At 43.8% G+C, this 13455-nt stretch overlaps 1 protein-coding gene across 1 annotated transcript in view; it reads right to left on the minus strand.

Moving 5' to 3' along the window:
- The window catches only part of Zzef1 (zinc finger ZZ-type and EF-hand domain containing 1), a 137114-nt gene that overhangs the window by 26978 nt on the left and 96681 nt on the right, over positions 1 to 13455 (minus strand). The window contains 6 exon segments of the mRNA XM_050162721.1: positions 1748 to 2107; positions 2200 to 2335; positions 4408 to 4508; positions 5350 to 5541; positions 6743 to 6862; positions 9703 to 9902. Of these exon segments, the coding sequence (XP_050018678.1) occupies positions 1748 to 2107; positions 2200 to 2335; positions 4408 to 4508; positions 5350 to 5541; positions 6743 to 6862; positions 9703 to 9902 (1109 nt within the window).

Raw genomic sequence — 13455 nt, forward strand, 5'->3', positions numbered from 1 at the left:
AGAGAGAGAGAGAGAGAGAGCGCCTACTTCAGTCTGAGATTCACCTGAAGGTACTGGCATCACCAACCCTACCCCAAATGCAACCCCAGTAGTCACCTTTCAACCAGGTCCTGTTCTGAATCAGAATAATGCTACTTTTAGAAGACCCACAATAAAAGAAACAACTAGAGATGTTCCAGGCCTCTGAAGAGCTCATTATTAAGCAGGTGGAAGAAGCTATAAGTAAACACTACAGCACACAGAGAAATGGCCTAAGTGAGGAGCTCTGGGGACCAACAGGCAGAAAAGTACATGTGCAAGCAGGGGTCTGCAGAGGCAGTGACTGCCACTGCCCTTCATGGAAGGTGAATATGGCTAGAGCACTCTGCCAGTGCCTGCAGGGCTGTGATGCGGGCAAACAATCTACGATACGCAGAAACCAGTGGTCCTAGGTGGGCAAAACAAGGGTCAGAGAACACATCAACCTCCCCATGCTCAGCGTATTGAACAGGACGGGGAGAATTGGGGGGCAAATATGACCCAGGATTTCTGCACCTGAACTCGAGGACAGAGTGACTAACCCTGCACCAGAAGGAATAAGTACACAAGGATGCTAAGGTGTAGATCAAGATGTTTTCTGCTATGCTGGGTCCTCTGCTTCTACGCAGAAGTGGAAATGGACTCTAAATCCGCATTATTTACATATATGTATGTGGCTTCAAAGTAAGTAAACACACTGTATTCGTATAGGTGCTTGTGGAGGCCAGGAGAAGGCATTGCATCCCTTGGAACTGGGGCTGCAGGAGATTGTGAGTTGCCCATTGTGAGTGCTGGGACTAAACTCTTATCTTCTGCAGGGGCAGCAAGTGCTCTTAACTGCTCAGTCATTTCTCTGGCCTCACAGTATTATTTAAAAAGAAAAAAAGGAAGACCTGATATAAAAATAAATGAGGCAGAGACAGAGCTCAGTGGTTAAGTGCCCTGGCTACTCTGGAAAAGGACCCTAGTTGAGTTCCCAGCATGCACATGAAGGCTCACAGCCATCTGCAGCTACGGTTTCATATGAAACTTCTTTTGACCTTTGAGGGCACAACACACACGATGTACTTACATACATGCAGGCACATTATGCACATAAAATACGAATAAACTAGAAAAGAGAAAAACAAAATACAACATGCCCTCCAACCTAAAATTGCAAATTGGAAAACCAGACTTCAGAGAATGGCATGGAAGCTAGTGAAATTCCTGCCACCCAAAAGCCAGAGTCTTGGATAAGCCTCTGTCTACACCAACAGGATCATGAAGCAACCAAGGTGTGAGGGCAGATCACTTGACCTGCATAGACAGTCTAAAAATGACAGTTTAAGACAGAAGGCAAAACCCTTATTGGACGTTTTCCTGTATTGTGGGGACAGGCTATCTGGGCCTCTGAAGGGTATTACCTTGTCCCCTGACTTTGCATCATGCCAAATTCCAGAGACCTGAGAAGGCACAGGCTAGCTAGGAGAGCCATAAGACCTATAGGTGTGAAACAATCAAGGCAAAAGGCCAAGACATGTTTTCAGGGCCTACTGCTGCAAATGTTTCCTGCACTCAGCTTTCTGCTGTGAGCTTAACTCCAGAAAACCCATGGCGCAGTCAAGAGCAGCTCTTGCCTCTGCTGTATTCATACCTGTCAGGGGGCTATATTACTCAAACACCCTGGGGTCACAGAGATATGGAAGATGGGCAGAGAGAAGGCTGGGCTCAGCAGAGAGTTAGCTACCTTCTCCCATTGGTGCTTTTCTTCCAGCTGCATGAACATATCCAAAATGTAGGTCATATGTGCAGGGCCACTGAGCTCTAGGATGTCCTCACTCACTGGCACATGCCCTGGCCACTCGGCCAGCAGGGAGGCGAGCACATGGCGAGCATAAAGGACTGCTGTGGCCTCGTTCACACGGAAGAGGTAGTCGCGGACAGCCCTCTTGCTCTTGCAGTTCAGTTCCTTGTGCAGGAGGGCAGCACTCTTGCTCCGGCGCTGCTTGGCGTAGCTCTGCTGCAGCTCACTCTCTGTGCTGGAAATCAGCTTCTGGGTCACAGGGTTCGATTCAGCAGTGGCTTGGTCAGTACGCACAGGCCGGGACTGCAAAGCCAAGACCATCATTACAGAGGCTTGGCCTTCTCACTATAGGGGGCAGAAGTGTAAACACTTTGATCCCAAGGTAGGTGACATACCAAACATGGCAAGATAATCATGTCTGTGTCCACAGCTTTGGCGCTCTGTTCCTCCAGTCTCAGACTCCTACTAGGCTGCCACCTCTGTGCCAGAGAGCGAATTCTCTCATCGGTGGTGAGCTCATCTCCATCAAACCTGAAGGGAGCCCAGGGATGGGCACAGACAGTGGAGGAGACAAGAGCTTAAAATACACCGCAGTTGTCAGAAAGGTGATCAGAACTACACTCTCACTATTACCCACCCAATGATATCATTACTTGCTGACATTTGCAAACTATAGTCACATCATGCATCCACTCATCCATACATGTAGTCTTCCAAGAAGAATATCCTTGTAGCAGCGATACAAACTGTCTCTTAGGAACCACTTTTCTCTTTATCTTCCTTTAAAAAATATTTTTATATTTATATATAAATTATACATACAATAATCTTATATTTTTAATAATAAACTTTTAAAAATCACCTTTTGTAGCCAGGTAGTGGTGCATAACTTTTAAAAAAATATTTATTTATCTATTTATCTATTTATCTATTTATCTATTTATCTATTTATCTATCTATCTATCTATCTATCTATCTATTTATTTATTTATTTATTTATTATGTATACAATATTCTGTCTGTGTGTATGCCCGCAGGCCAGAAGAGGGCACCAGACCCCATTACTGATGGGTGTGAGCCACCATGTGGTTGCTGGGAATTGAACTCAGGACCTTTGAAAGAGCAGGCAATGCTCTTAACCACTGAGCCATCTCTCCAGCCCTGGTGGTGCATAACTTTAATCCCAGCACTCAGGAGACAGAGGCATGTGAATCTTTGTGAATTTGAGGTCAGTCTGATCTACAAAGAAAGTTCCAGGACAGTCAGGTTGTTACATAGAGAAACTCTGTCTCGAAAAGCAAAACAAACAAAATTACTTTTTGTGTACATGTTTTGTCTGCATGTCATGTCTGTGCATCACATGCAGGCCTAGTGCCCTCAGGAGTCACAAGAGGGGGCTAGCTATCAAACCCAGGTACTCTGTGAGAAAAAGTGTTCCTAACCACTGAGACATCTCTCCCTCTCTAGCCTGTTTATATTTCTTTCTTAATTTTGGGATGTGTGTATGGGTGTTGACCTCGCTATCTTTTCAGCTGTTCTCCACCTTATTTTTAGAGATAGGGTCTCTCACTGAATCAAAGCTTACTGGTTTGGCTTAACTGGCTGACTAGCAAGTTCCAGGGATCCATTTGTCTCCATCCCACACCCTAATACTGGAGGTAGAGATGAGCACGGCCATGCCCAGCTTGTATAGGTACTGGGGATCCAAACTCAGGTCTTAATGCTTGCATGGCACACACTTAATCAAGTGTCTTCCAGCTCTTCCTCTCTCTGTCTGCCTCTGGATGCTTATGTGAGAAAACCAAATTCTACCTGCCTCAGTCTGAGGTTCTTCTGCTTTTCTAGCTACAGTAGCTTAGATTGTACCCTGACCATCTTCCTCTCATAGTACCTGCTCCATTTCACACAGGATTTTAGATAATACATAGGATAAAACAGAAACATGAATGAAGTTAATTGAAATCCACTCCACATTAGAATAAGAAGCTAAAGGGCTAGGGAGGTAGCTCAGCATGTACAAGGCTCTGGGTTTGATTTCCTAGCATAGCAAAAAGGGAGGGAGGGGACCGATGGAAGAGAGAGAGAAAGAGGGTGGGAGGGAAAGATGTGCGTTTAGGAAGAGAGAGTGAGCAAAGCCAGGCCATGGGTACAGAAGAGGAGGCTGGGTGGGAGATATGTAAAGTTCCACACAAACTCAGGAGATGGGTTCTGGAGCTACCTCTGAAATTTCTGGCCAAGAGAAGGATATACTGTTGATTATATAATCATCCCTGTGAAAAAGGTCATGAAAATGATTCACACTGATGAAAACATAAGAGCCAAACCCCCTCTTGAACCACAGCACCTGCTCTGCTCTGTGCCATCTGCTCACTGGACGGCATGAGAGGGATCCCACAGCCTGTGCCTTTAAGACTGCACACATGACATTCTCAAAGGAAACTGTCACACTCTTAGGGATGACCCAGCTAAAGTGGCACAACTGCCTTTCCAGGTACATTAGGAAGAACTCCAGGCCTGTCAGGGCCTCTCTCCAGATCCATGGCAGCAGGTGAGGGTCCCACACCCTCACCTGGCACACTCGAGTGCATCTTAATGGTCTTTACCTTTTCTGAACTTCTAGGAAGAAAGAATCGGTCTTTTTCATCTGCAATTCATATATGGCCCGGAGAATGTGCAGAGGAGCATTGAGGGCATCATGAGCCATCTAGAGGCAAGGGAAAAGGTGAGAAATAGACAAGGATATGTGCCTTAAGACATGAACAATATGCGCACTGAAGTGACAAACAGTATTGCAAGTTATCCCAGGTTACAGCTGAAGAACAATATGTAGGTACTTTAAAAAAGCATGGCAAATTTTGAGTACTAAGATATGAACTATAAAAAATGCGCATCATTACTTAAAGCCACTTCAGGAGCTAAGGAATGGCTCAGTGGTTAAAAAACTTATTGCTCTTGCAGAAGACCTAGGTTTAGTTCCCAGCATCCACATGGTGTCTCAGAACTACCTGTAACTCTAGTTTAAGGGGATTCACTACTCTTTTCTGGGCCTTTGCAGGCTCCTGCATGCATGTGGTGTATACAAAAATCACACAGGCACACAACATGCACATAAAATAAATAAATAAATAAATAAATAAATAAATAAATAAATAAATCTTAAAATCACTACAATGATAGGGTTCTACTATCCTTTTGGATCTTTTCTGTATGCAACAGACTGTTTCGGAAATGAAGTCTCAGGACATCAAACTGAGCAGCTAAAAGGTTTTTAAATTTATTTATGTGAATGGATGTTTTGCCTGAATGTTTATGCCTCATGTGTGTGCCTAGTACATGTGAAGGCCAGAAGAGGGTGTCAGATCCCCTGGAACTGAAGTTAACAGACAGTTGTGAGCTCCCATTTGGGTGCTGGGAATCCAACCTGGGTCTTTAGCCACTGAGCTCTCTCTCCAGTTCTTAGACTTGTTTAGGTTGAAGCACAGCCTGAGCCAAAGAGAATCCATTCCTTTGATGCCTGTGCTCCATAAGATGACCAGTGAACATACCAAGAAGCAAATTCTGGTGGGTTCATCCAAGCTTTCAAGAGGGTCTAGCTTTTTCTGTTCTGGTTCTCCAGGGCTACTAACTGGCCGGTCCATTTCTTCCTCCTGGTCCCCTCGCTCATCCAGCTCCAAGTCTCCATGTTCAGTCAAAGAGTTGATCTCCTTTTTTGAGGAGTACAGCATGATCGACAGAATCTACACAAAGTCAGTCAAGCAGAGCAAGAAGATGAGTGAGTGTTCATCAGTGAGGAAGATGACACAGTCTTTAATCATGTAAGGGTCTTTGAGATTTACCGGAACTTTAAGATACCAGAGTTCACATAGAGAGTATGTGATTAGTAAAGGAATATGAAAGCATGTTCAACTATACTTATAATAGAAGAAATGTTAATTAAAACTATGGTGGCCCTTGTGTTTATTAACTTTCTTGACAGCAAAAATGGATATTATCCTATTTTTTACTTGTTTTGGAGAAATATAACTACTAAACTTTAAAATATATCCTTTTGACTTACAACTTATCTTTTAGAAATGACAAGATAGATTAAAAATGCTGTTCAAAATATGGCCAATGAAGCACTAATAATGGTAAAAACTGCAAAGTACTTTCCAGTCTTATACACAGCCATTAAGAAGGATGGTTATGGAAGCTGGAGAGATGGCTCAGCAGTTAAGAGAACTGGCTAAGCTTCCGGAGGACTTGAGTTCAATTCCTAGAATTCACATGGCAGCTCACAACCATCTGCAACTGAAGTCCAGGAGAGCTGATGCCCTCTTCTGGCCTCTATGGGCACAAGGCATTCAAGTAGTACAGACATAGTTACAGGCAAAACACCCGTACATATAATTTCCCTTAGATCTTAGCAAACCCTGTAGTATTCAGAGCTGATTCTTCATATGTGGGCATCTGTGAAGTGAGGGTAAGGGCACAGCACATCTCTGTCGCACTGCCCCTTATACTAGGAGCTAGCACTTGACCTTGAAAGACTCTGGGAACCAGAAGAACTTCACTAAGAAACATCTATGGCCTCAGAGGAATAACAATAAAATGGAATTATCGACTGAAATCTTACATAAGATAAACATGTGTGCTCATATTTAGAAACTGATTTTAGCTCAACTTTAGAGGGAAATAATAATTCAAAACCACATTTTATTACCATGATTTAACGGTCAATTATGTGTTTCCACAAAGTACTTCTCCAAGGTTCCTTAAACAAACACCCAATTCATTTTCCTGACAGGGAGGACAGGTGTCAGGATCCCTAATTCAGGAAGAGGGGGATCAAGGCTGGGTTTAAAAGCTGCACAGAATGAGAGAGCAGAAGGAGGAACTGGCTGGAACAAGCTAGCTCTGCACGAGGGTATAGATCTTCAGGGCAGCCCTCCTCTTTACCTCCAGGTCGCGGAGGAGCCAGGTCTTACTGAAGCCGGTTCCTTTGCTGCATTTCTTCACCAGCAGCTTCAGCAGGTCAGTCTGGAGGAAGGTGGCATGGGTCTCCTCAAAACCGTGAGCCTGCCAAGGCAAGAGCGTGAAGGTCAAGGTCAGCAGAGCGCCAGTCTCTTCCCAGAGCTAAAGGCTCAACTGACCTTCAGGGGAAATTTCCAGTCAGTAAAAAAAGCACTCTGAAGCCGCCAGTGGAGGCACCTGCCTTTAATCCCAGCACTTGGGAGGCGTAGGCAGGTGATCTCTGTGAGTTCGAGGATAGCCTGGTCTACAGAACGAGTTCCAGGACCAAAGCTACACAGAGAAACCCTGTCTCGAAAAACAAAAAAAAAAAAAAAAAAAAAAAAAAGCAGCAAGCAAGCAAGCAAGCACCCTGAATCTTAACCAAAAATGCTCGACAGTGGGAGGGCTTGGATTTTAGCCTCAAGCATTTTTGGAAAGTAAAGAGGGGAAGTGACATAAAATAGGCTTCAGAAGTGCTTGTTCGGTGAAAGATCACAGAGCAAATGATGCAGTGGCTCATGGCTAAGATTCTCAGGAATCCCACAAGGATGACCCCAGCTAAAACTCTTAGCAATAGTGGAGATAGTGCCTGAACTGTAACCAGACTGGTGAATACATCAACTGTCATCATAGAGTCTTCATCCAGGAACTGATGGAACCAGATACAGAGATCCATAACCAAGCACCTGGATGAGCTCCAGGAATCTAGTCGAAGAGAGGGAGGAGGGAATAGATGAGCAAGGAAGGTCAAGATCATGAACGGGAAATCTACAGAGACAGCTGAGCTAAGCTTGTGGGAACTCATGAACTCTAAACCAACAGCTGTAGTGCCTCCAAGGGAACAAAGTAGGCCCGCTGCATGTGGGAAACAGTTGTGTAGCTTGGCCTATCTGACAGGCCCCTGGAAGTAGGACCAGGATCTATCCCTGATGCATGAGCTACTTTTCTGAGCTCATTCCCTATGGTGGAATGCCATGCTCAGGCTTAATGCAGGGAAGAGGGGCTTGGTCTCCCTCAACTGGGCCAGGCTTTGTTGACTCCCCATGGGAGCCCTTAACCTTTGGGACAAATGGATGAAGGGGTGGGTTGGGTGGTGGTCAGGAGAACTGTGATTGGAATGTAAAATAAAATTAAAAAAAATCATTAATAAGATAAAATCCAAACCCTAGCCATGGCTGACCAGGTCCTACAAGGCTCCCTGCCTGCTTCTTTGGCCTCAACCCCTCAGCTGCACTATCTTAAAGACCTGGAGGTCCTTCTGCTCCCGTGACGGCCATGCCTGGTCCACTATAAGATCTGAAACTTACTTTTTTTGTCCATGTTACCCAAGGCTAGCGCCATATTTGCTGCCTCAAATTTCCCTTTTTCAAAAGGCTTTCCAATGCAGAGCTGTCTTCCTTGTAGGCAGGTGCTTCCTCTGGCATGAGAGACTATAAGCCTCATGAGAGCATGGCCCTTCTTTCTAGCTCACACTGCACACACAGTTCCATTTGGCTCTTGATAGTCAACAAATATCAACAGACTGAGGACTCATGGTGGTGCACACCTTAATCCTAGCATTCGGGAAGTAGAGGCAGGCAGATCTCTGAGTCTGAGGCCAGCCTAGTCCATATAGTAAGTTCCATTCTAGACAGAGCTACATAAAGAATACCTGTCTCAAAAAACAAATAAAACTGAATGAGAATTTAAGAGCTCTGCCATCAGGGAGTTAATTTCCCTTTCTATTATAGTGGAAACAGTGAAACACACCATGTCTTGAAACACATCAGATACTGAACAACTAGAAGATGAATGGTCTCAGCTGCCCAGAGCTGGAGAGCCCAGCAGGCAAGTCTCTGGTGGTGCTTGAGACTGCGCCATCCCCCGCGACTACCACTCAGTGACCTCCCTACCAGAGTTACCACTGAACACTTCAATGTCAAGGGGCAACAAACTCCAGCAAAAATCCTTTCCGGGACAGCTCTGTAAGCAAGATCACCCTGCAGATAACCTCAAATCTATTTCCTTGAAAGGTCCTCCCCAGCCCTCCAGCCCACTAAGGCCCACAAAGTCACCATGGGTCAGGGCTTCTCTCCACCCCAAATACTGCCCACCACTCACCTAGCTGCTTCCTTCCAGTCTAATGGTCACACTGATCCCTTGAGGCTCCATGGAGCCAGCTCCCTTTATTCCTCCCTTAATTCCTGTGAGAACCTAGAGGAGCTCCTGTCGGGAATGAACTGAAAAACCTTTCAGCTCAGTTTTCTTCCCCCAAGACAGGATTATGTTTCCATGAAGCCACAGTCCATGAACAGTATTAAAAAAAACTGAAACTTTCCAGGTGGTACTGGCGCATGACTTTAATCCTAGCACTCAAGAGGCAGAAGCAGGCGGATCTCTGTGAGTTCGAGGCCAGCCTAATCTATAAGAGCTAATTCCAGGATAGGCTCCAAAGCTACAGAGAAACCCTGTCTTGAAAAACCAAAAACCAAACGAACAAAAAAACCAAAACCAAAACCTGAGACTTGCCAGGTGGTAGTGGCATAAGCCTTTAATTCCAGCACTCTGGGAGCAGAGGCAGGTGGATGTCTGTGAGTTTGAGGCCAGTCTGGTTTACAAAGTGAGTTCAGGAAAGCCAATGATACACAGGAGAAACCCTGTCCCAAAAAATAAAACAAAACAACAAAAAACCCAAAAACTTGTCTCAAAAAACACCTCAAAAAATAAAAACAAACAAGCAAAAACAAAACAAAAACTGAGATTTAAAACACTTGGAAAATTCTTTCTTCCTTAAGTTATCCTTGTATAAGATCTCAAGCATTTTTAAAAACAACCCATTGTTAAGCATTCATTCAAATCAGATGGCATTTCCTCCTTGTTAATCCTCTGCAGATGTGCACAAACCTATGGAAGAGGCTCACCATTACCTTTAGTGTTTTATATAAACCTTTGAGGGCCAAGGATAGGACCCAAGTTGCTTCCACTGCCTCGGGACAATGGCTGTCCATGCTGGTTTGCAGAAGGTGACTGGCAATAAAGGCAAAGTGTTGGGAGTACTGGCTCAGCTGGGCCTGAGAGGTGCCACACTCTTGTCCTCCTCCCTTCTGGACCAGTTGGTAGTCCTTCACTGAAGCATCATGCCAAAAAGGAAAAGAAAAGTACAAAGAGTACAGTTAGTGTCGTCTACAGCCAGGTTTCTCCACAGGCCTCACTAAAGTAAGGACTGAAGAAACAAGCCTCCCAGGCTCAGGTGTGGTTGCTATTGGGCTTAAATAAGCCCAATTTGCAGGTGAGCACAAAAGTAGTACAGGGCCACTTATTCATGGGGAAACTAAGAGTCACAATGCAAAATTCTTATTACTATGCACAAGCAGATCATCGCCAAAGTTGTGATGATTGTTCTTGGTTGTCAATTTGATTACATGTGAGATTAACTAAAACCCAAGTGGCTGGGGACACCTGTGAGGGACTTTTTTTCTTAATTAAATCATTTCAAGTGGGAAGAACCACTTCTAATTAAGATCTTTTGGGGTAGGAAGATACACCTTTAGTCTGGGCCACACCTTCTGCTGGCAGCATATATCAAGGACATGGAAGAAGGATGCTTGCTATCTGTCTGCTTGCCCTCAGTCTCCCTGGGAGGTCTGATGTGGGATGTCCTTCTCTATATGTGTTGCTTTTATTGGTTGATGAGTAAAGCTGTTTTGGCTAATGGCTCAGCAGAGTAAAGCCAGGTGGGAAATCTGAACAAAGATATATAAAGAGAGAGTAGGCAGAGTCAAGGAGATGCCATGTAGCCACAGAAGGAGATGTCAGAACATTACCGGTAAGCCGCAGCCTCATGACAATACATAGACTAATAGAGATGGGTTAATTTAGGATGTAAGAGCTAGCTAGAAATATATCTGAGCCATTGTCCAAACAGTATTGTAATTAATAAAGTTTCTGTGTGATTATTTGGATCTGGGCAGGCAGGAAATGAAAGCACAGTCTCCATTTACATAATGGTACACAATGTGGGGCACGAATTCATGACCTTGAGATTGAGAGTCTCACAGCAAAACATTGGCCAAAACATTGGCAAAAACAGCTTTATTCATCAACCAATAAAAGCAACGCATATATAGAAGGACATCCCACAAAACTGGTCTATCATCCCTTTACTGGCATTAAAGCCTGCTTCTTTGGGATTCTGGTATATACTGAAGATCAGCTGAGACACCCAGAGTCATGGACTGAACAACTACTAAATTCTTGGACCTTCTATTGATAGACAGCCATTGTTGAACTAGCTGGATCACAACCTGTAAGTCATTCTCATAAATCCCTTTTCTCTCTCCTCCCTCTCAATTCATCCTATCATTTCCATTTCTCTGGAGAACCCTGATCAATGCAGATTTTGGTACCAGAAGTGGTTCTAGAGCAACAGAAGTATAGGGATGAATTTTTAAAGTATCTGGAACAGGCTTTTCAGTTTGCCAGCGCCTACAGTTACTGAAGCCTCTCCTAGAAGCTCAGAGTACTGAAAGCCTATGGTGTAAACTATTTTACAAACTTAAGGAGACAAATGCATTTGATTATACAATTGTGAGAGGCAACAGATTTGGTGACTCTGTATATAAAACTTTTGACAATTTGCAGAAAAATAAGGAAAATGATGCTCCTGTGTCTTTGGGTAAACTGACAAATGAAAAGGATGGGTTCTGTGATAAAATTAATCAACTCCTAGATCTCAAAATATGGCGAAGGACAACAATGAACTTAGTGATAAAATGGACCATTTCCAGAGGTGCATAAATGGTCTAAAGGTTTTTTAAGTGTGCCCTGGAAGAGAATCTTCTTTCCAGCAGCCACAGATTTTGTTGTGGAAAATCAAAACAAAGCCTTCATTATAAGATTGGCTGAATTACAGCAAAAATTCAAGTAGCAGACTCAAACGTGTTTGGTGGTTAAGAGTTAAGGGGTTAGTTGATAAAAATGGAACACTGTAACTTGGGATGGAGATGTGTGGGAGGACCCTATTGAAACTAAGTACCCTGAATCCCAGGAAGGGTTTATCTCACCAGAGTAGTCTCCACCCTCAGCAGAAGATTTCACCCCACTTCCTGAAGTACTACTTTTCACCTTTGACTGAGGAAATTAACCCTTCATTGTAAGTTAAAGCAGCAGTGGCTTTCTCTGAAGATGCCAAAAAAGGCAACACTGATGTCCCTCAGGGCCCAACAAAAGTTGCCTCTAGACTATAACCAGATTTAAAGCTAAGCAGGCTCCTAGAGGGGAGTCCAAGAGTAGATGTATTATATTACTAAAGAACTCAAGCAGTTTGCTAATTCATTCAAGCAGTATGTGTGGGAATGGATTTTAAGGGTATGGGATAATGGTGGAAGGAACAAAACAGGATTGGGCTGAGTTGATAATGGCCACTGAGTGGAGAATCTAGGTTTAAAATGGATGCTCAGACAGTTAAAGAAGGTGTCTAAAGTTTGGTTATTTCCCCAGTTCCAGAATGTATAATTAGAATAGATAAACTCAGAAGTTGACAGAATTCTTATATTGGTTCCCTGGCCTGTGGAGTAGGGACTATTATCATTGAAAAGGCTAAATAGAAACCTCTAGGAGTGCCTGTGCCAGAGAAAATAGTGAATCAAAAACAGTATTGTATCCATGGAGGAACCGCAGAAGTCAGTGCCATCATCAAGAACTTGAAAGATGTGGGGGTCATGGTTCCTATCACATCTCCCTTTAACTCTCCTATCAGTTGACTACTGAAAACTCAGTAAGTTCCAATTGCAGCTGCTGTACCAGATGTGGTGTCCTTACTTGAGCAAATTAACACATCTCCTGGTACATGGTATGCAGCTATGGATTTAGCAAATGCCCTTTTCTTGGTACCTGCCCATAAAAACCACCTGAGACAATTTTATTTCAGTTGGCAAGGCCAGCAGTATACCTTTACAGTTTTACCTCAACATATATTAACTCTCCAGCCCTGTATCATAACTTAAAAGGGATATTGATCATCTTTCTCTTCCACAAAATATCACATGGGTACACTATACTGACATTATGTTATTGCTAATAACATATTTGTATATCAGAGGATGGCAAAAAAATCCAACCAAAATTCAAGAGCTTTCTACTTCAGTGAAATTGTTAGGAGTTCAGAGGTGTGGAACATGCAAGAGAGGAGAAGGATAACTGATTGCTCCTCCCACCATCAAAAATGAAGCACAATGTTTAGTGGGCCCATTTGGATTTTGGAGAGAGCACATTCATTCCTCATTTGGGTGTGTTACTCCAGCCATGGACCAAGTGACTCTGAAAGCTGATAGCTTTGTGTGGAGCCTGGAACAGGTCCAGGCTGTTTCTCTACCACTTGGACCATATGATCCAGCAAACCTGATGGTATTTGAAGTGTCAGTGGGAGATAGGGATGCTGGTTGGAGCCTTTGGGAGGCCCTTTAGGTGAATCACAGAGGAGGCCTTTGGGATTTTGGAACAAGGTTCTACCATCATCTGCAGACAACTGTTCTCCCTTTGAGAGACAGCTCGTGGGCTGTTTTTGGGACCTAGTGGAAACTGAATGTTTGACAATGGGACACTAAGTTTCTCTCTCTCTCTCTCTCTCTCTCTCTCTCTCTCTCTCTCTCTCTCTCTCTCTCTCTCTCTTTTTTTTTTTT

The sequence above is a fragment of the Alexandromys fortis genome, unplaced genomic scaffold, assembly GCF_014885135.2.
Source record: "Alexandromys fortis isolate MF-2015 unplaced genomic scaffold, M_Fortis_MF-2015_v1.1 scaffold_84, whole genome shotgun sequence".
Classification (NCBI taxonomy): Eukaryota; Metazoa; Chordata; class Mammalia; order Rodentia; family Cricetidae; genus Alexandromys; species Alexandromys fortis.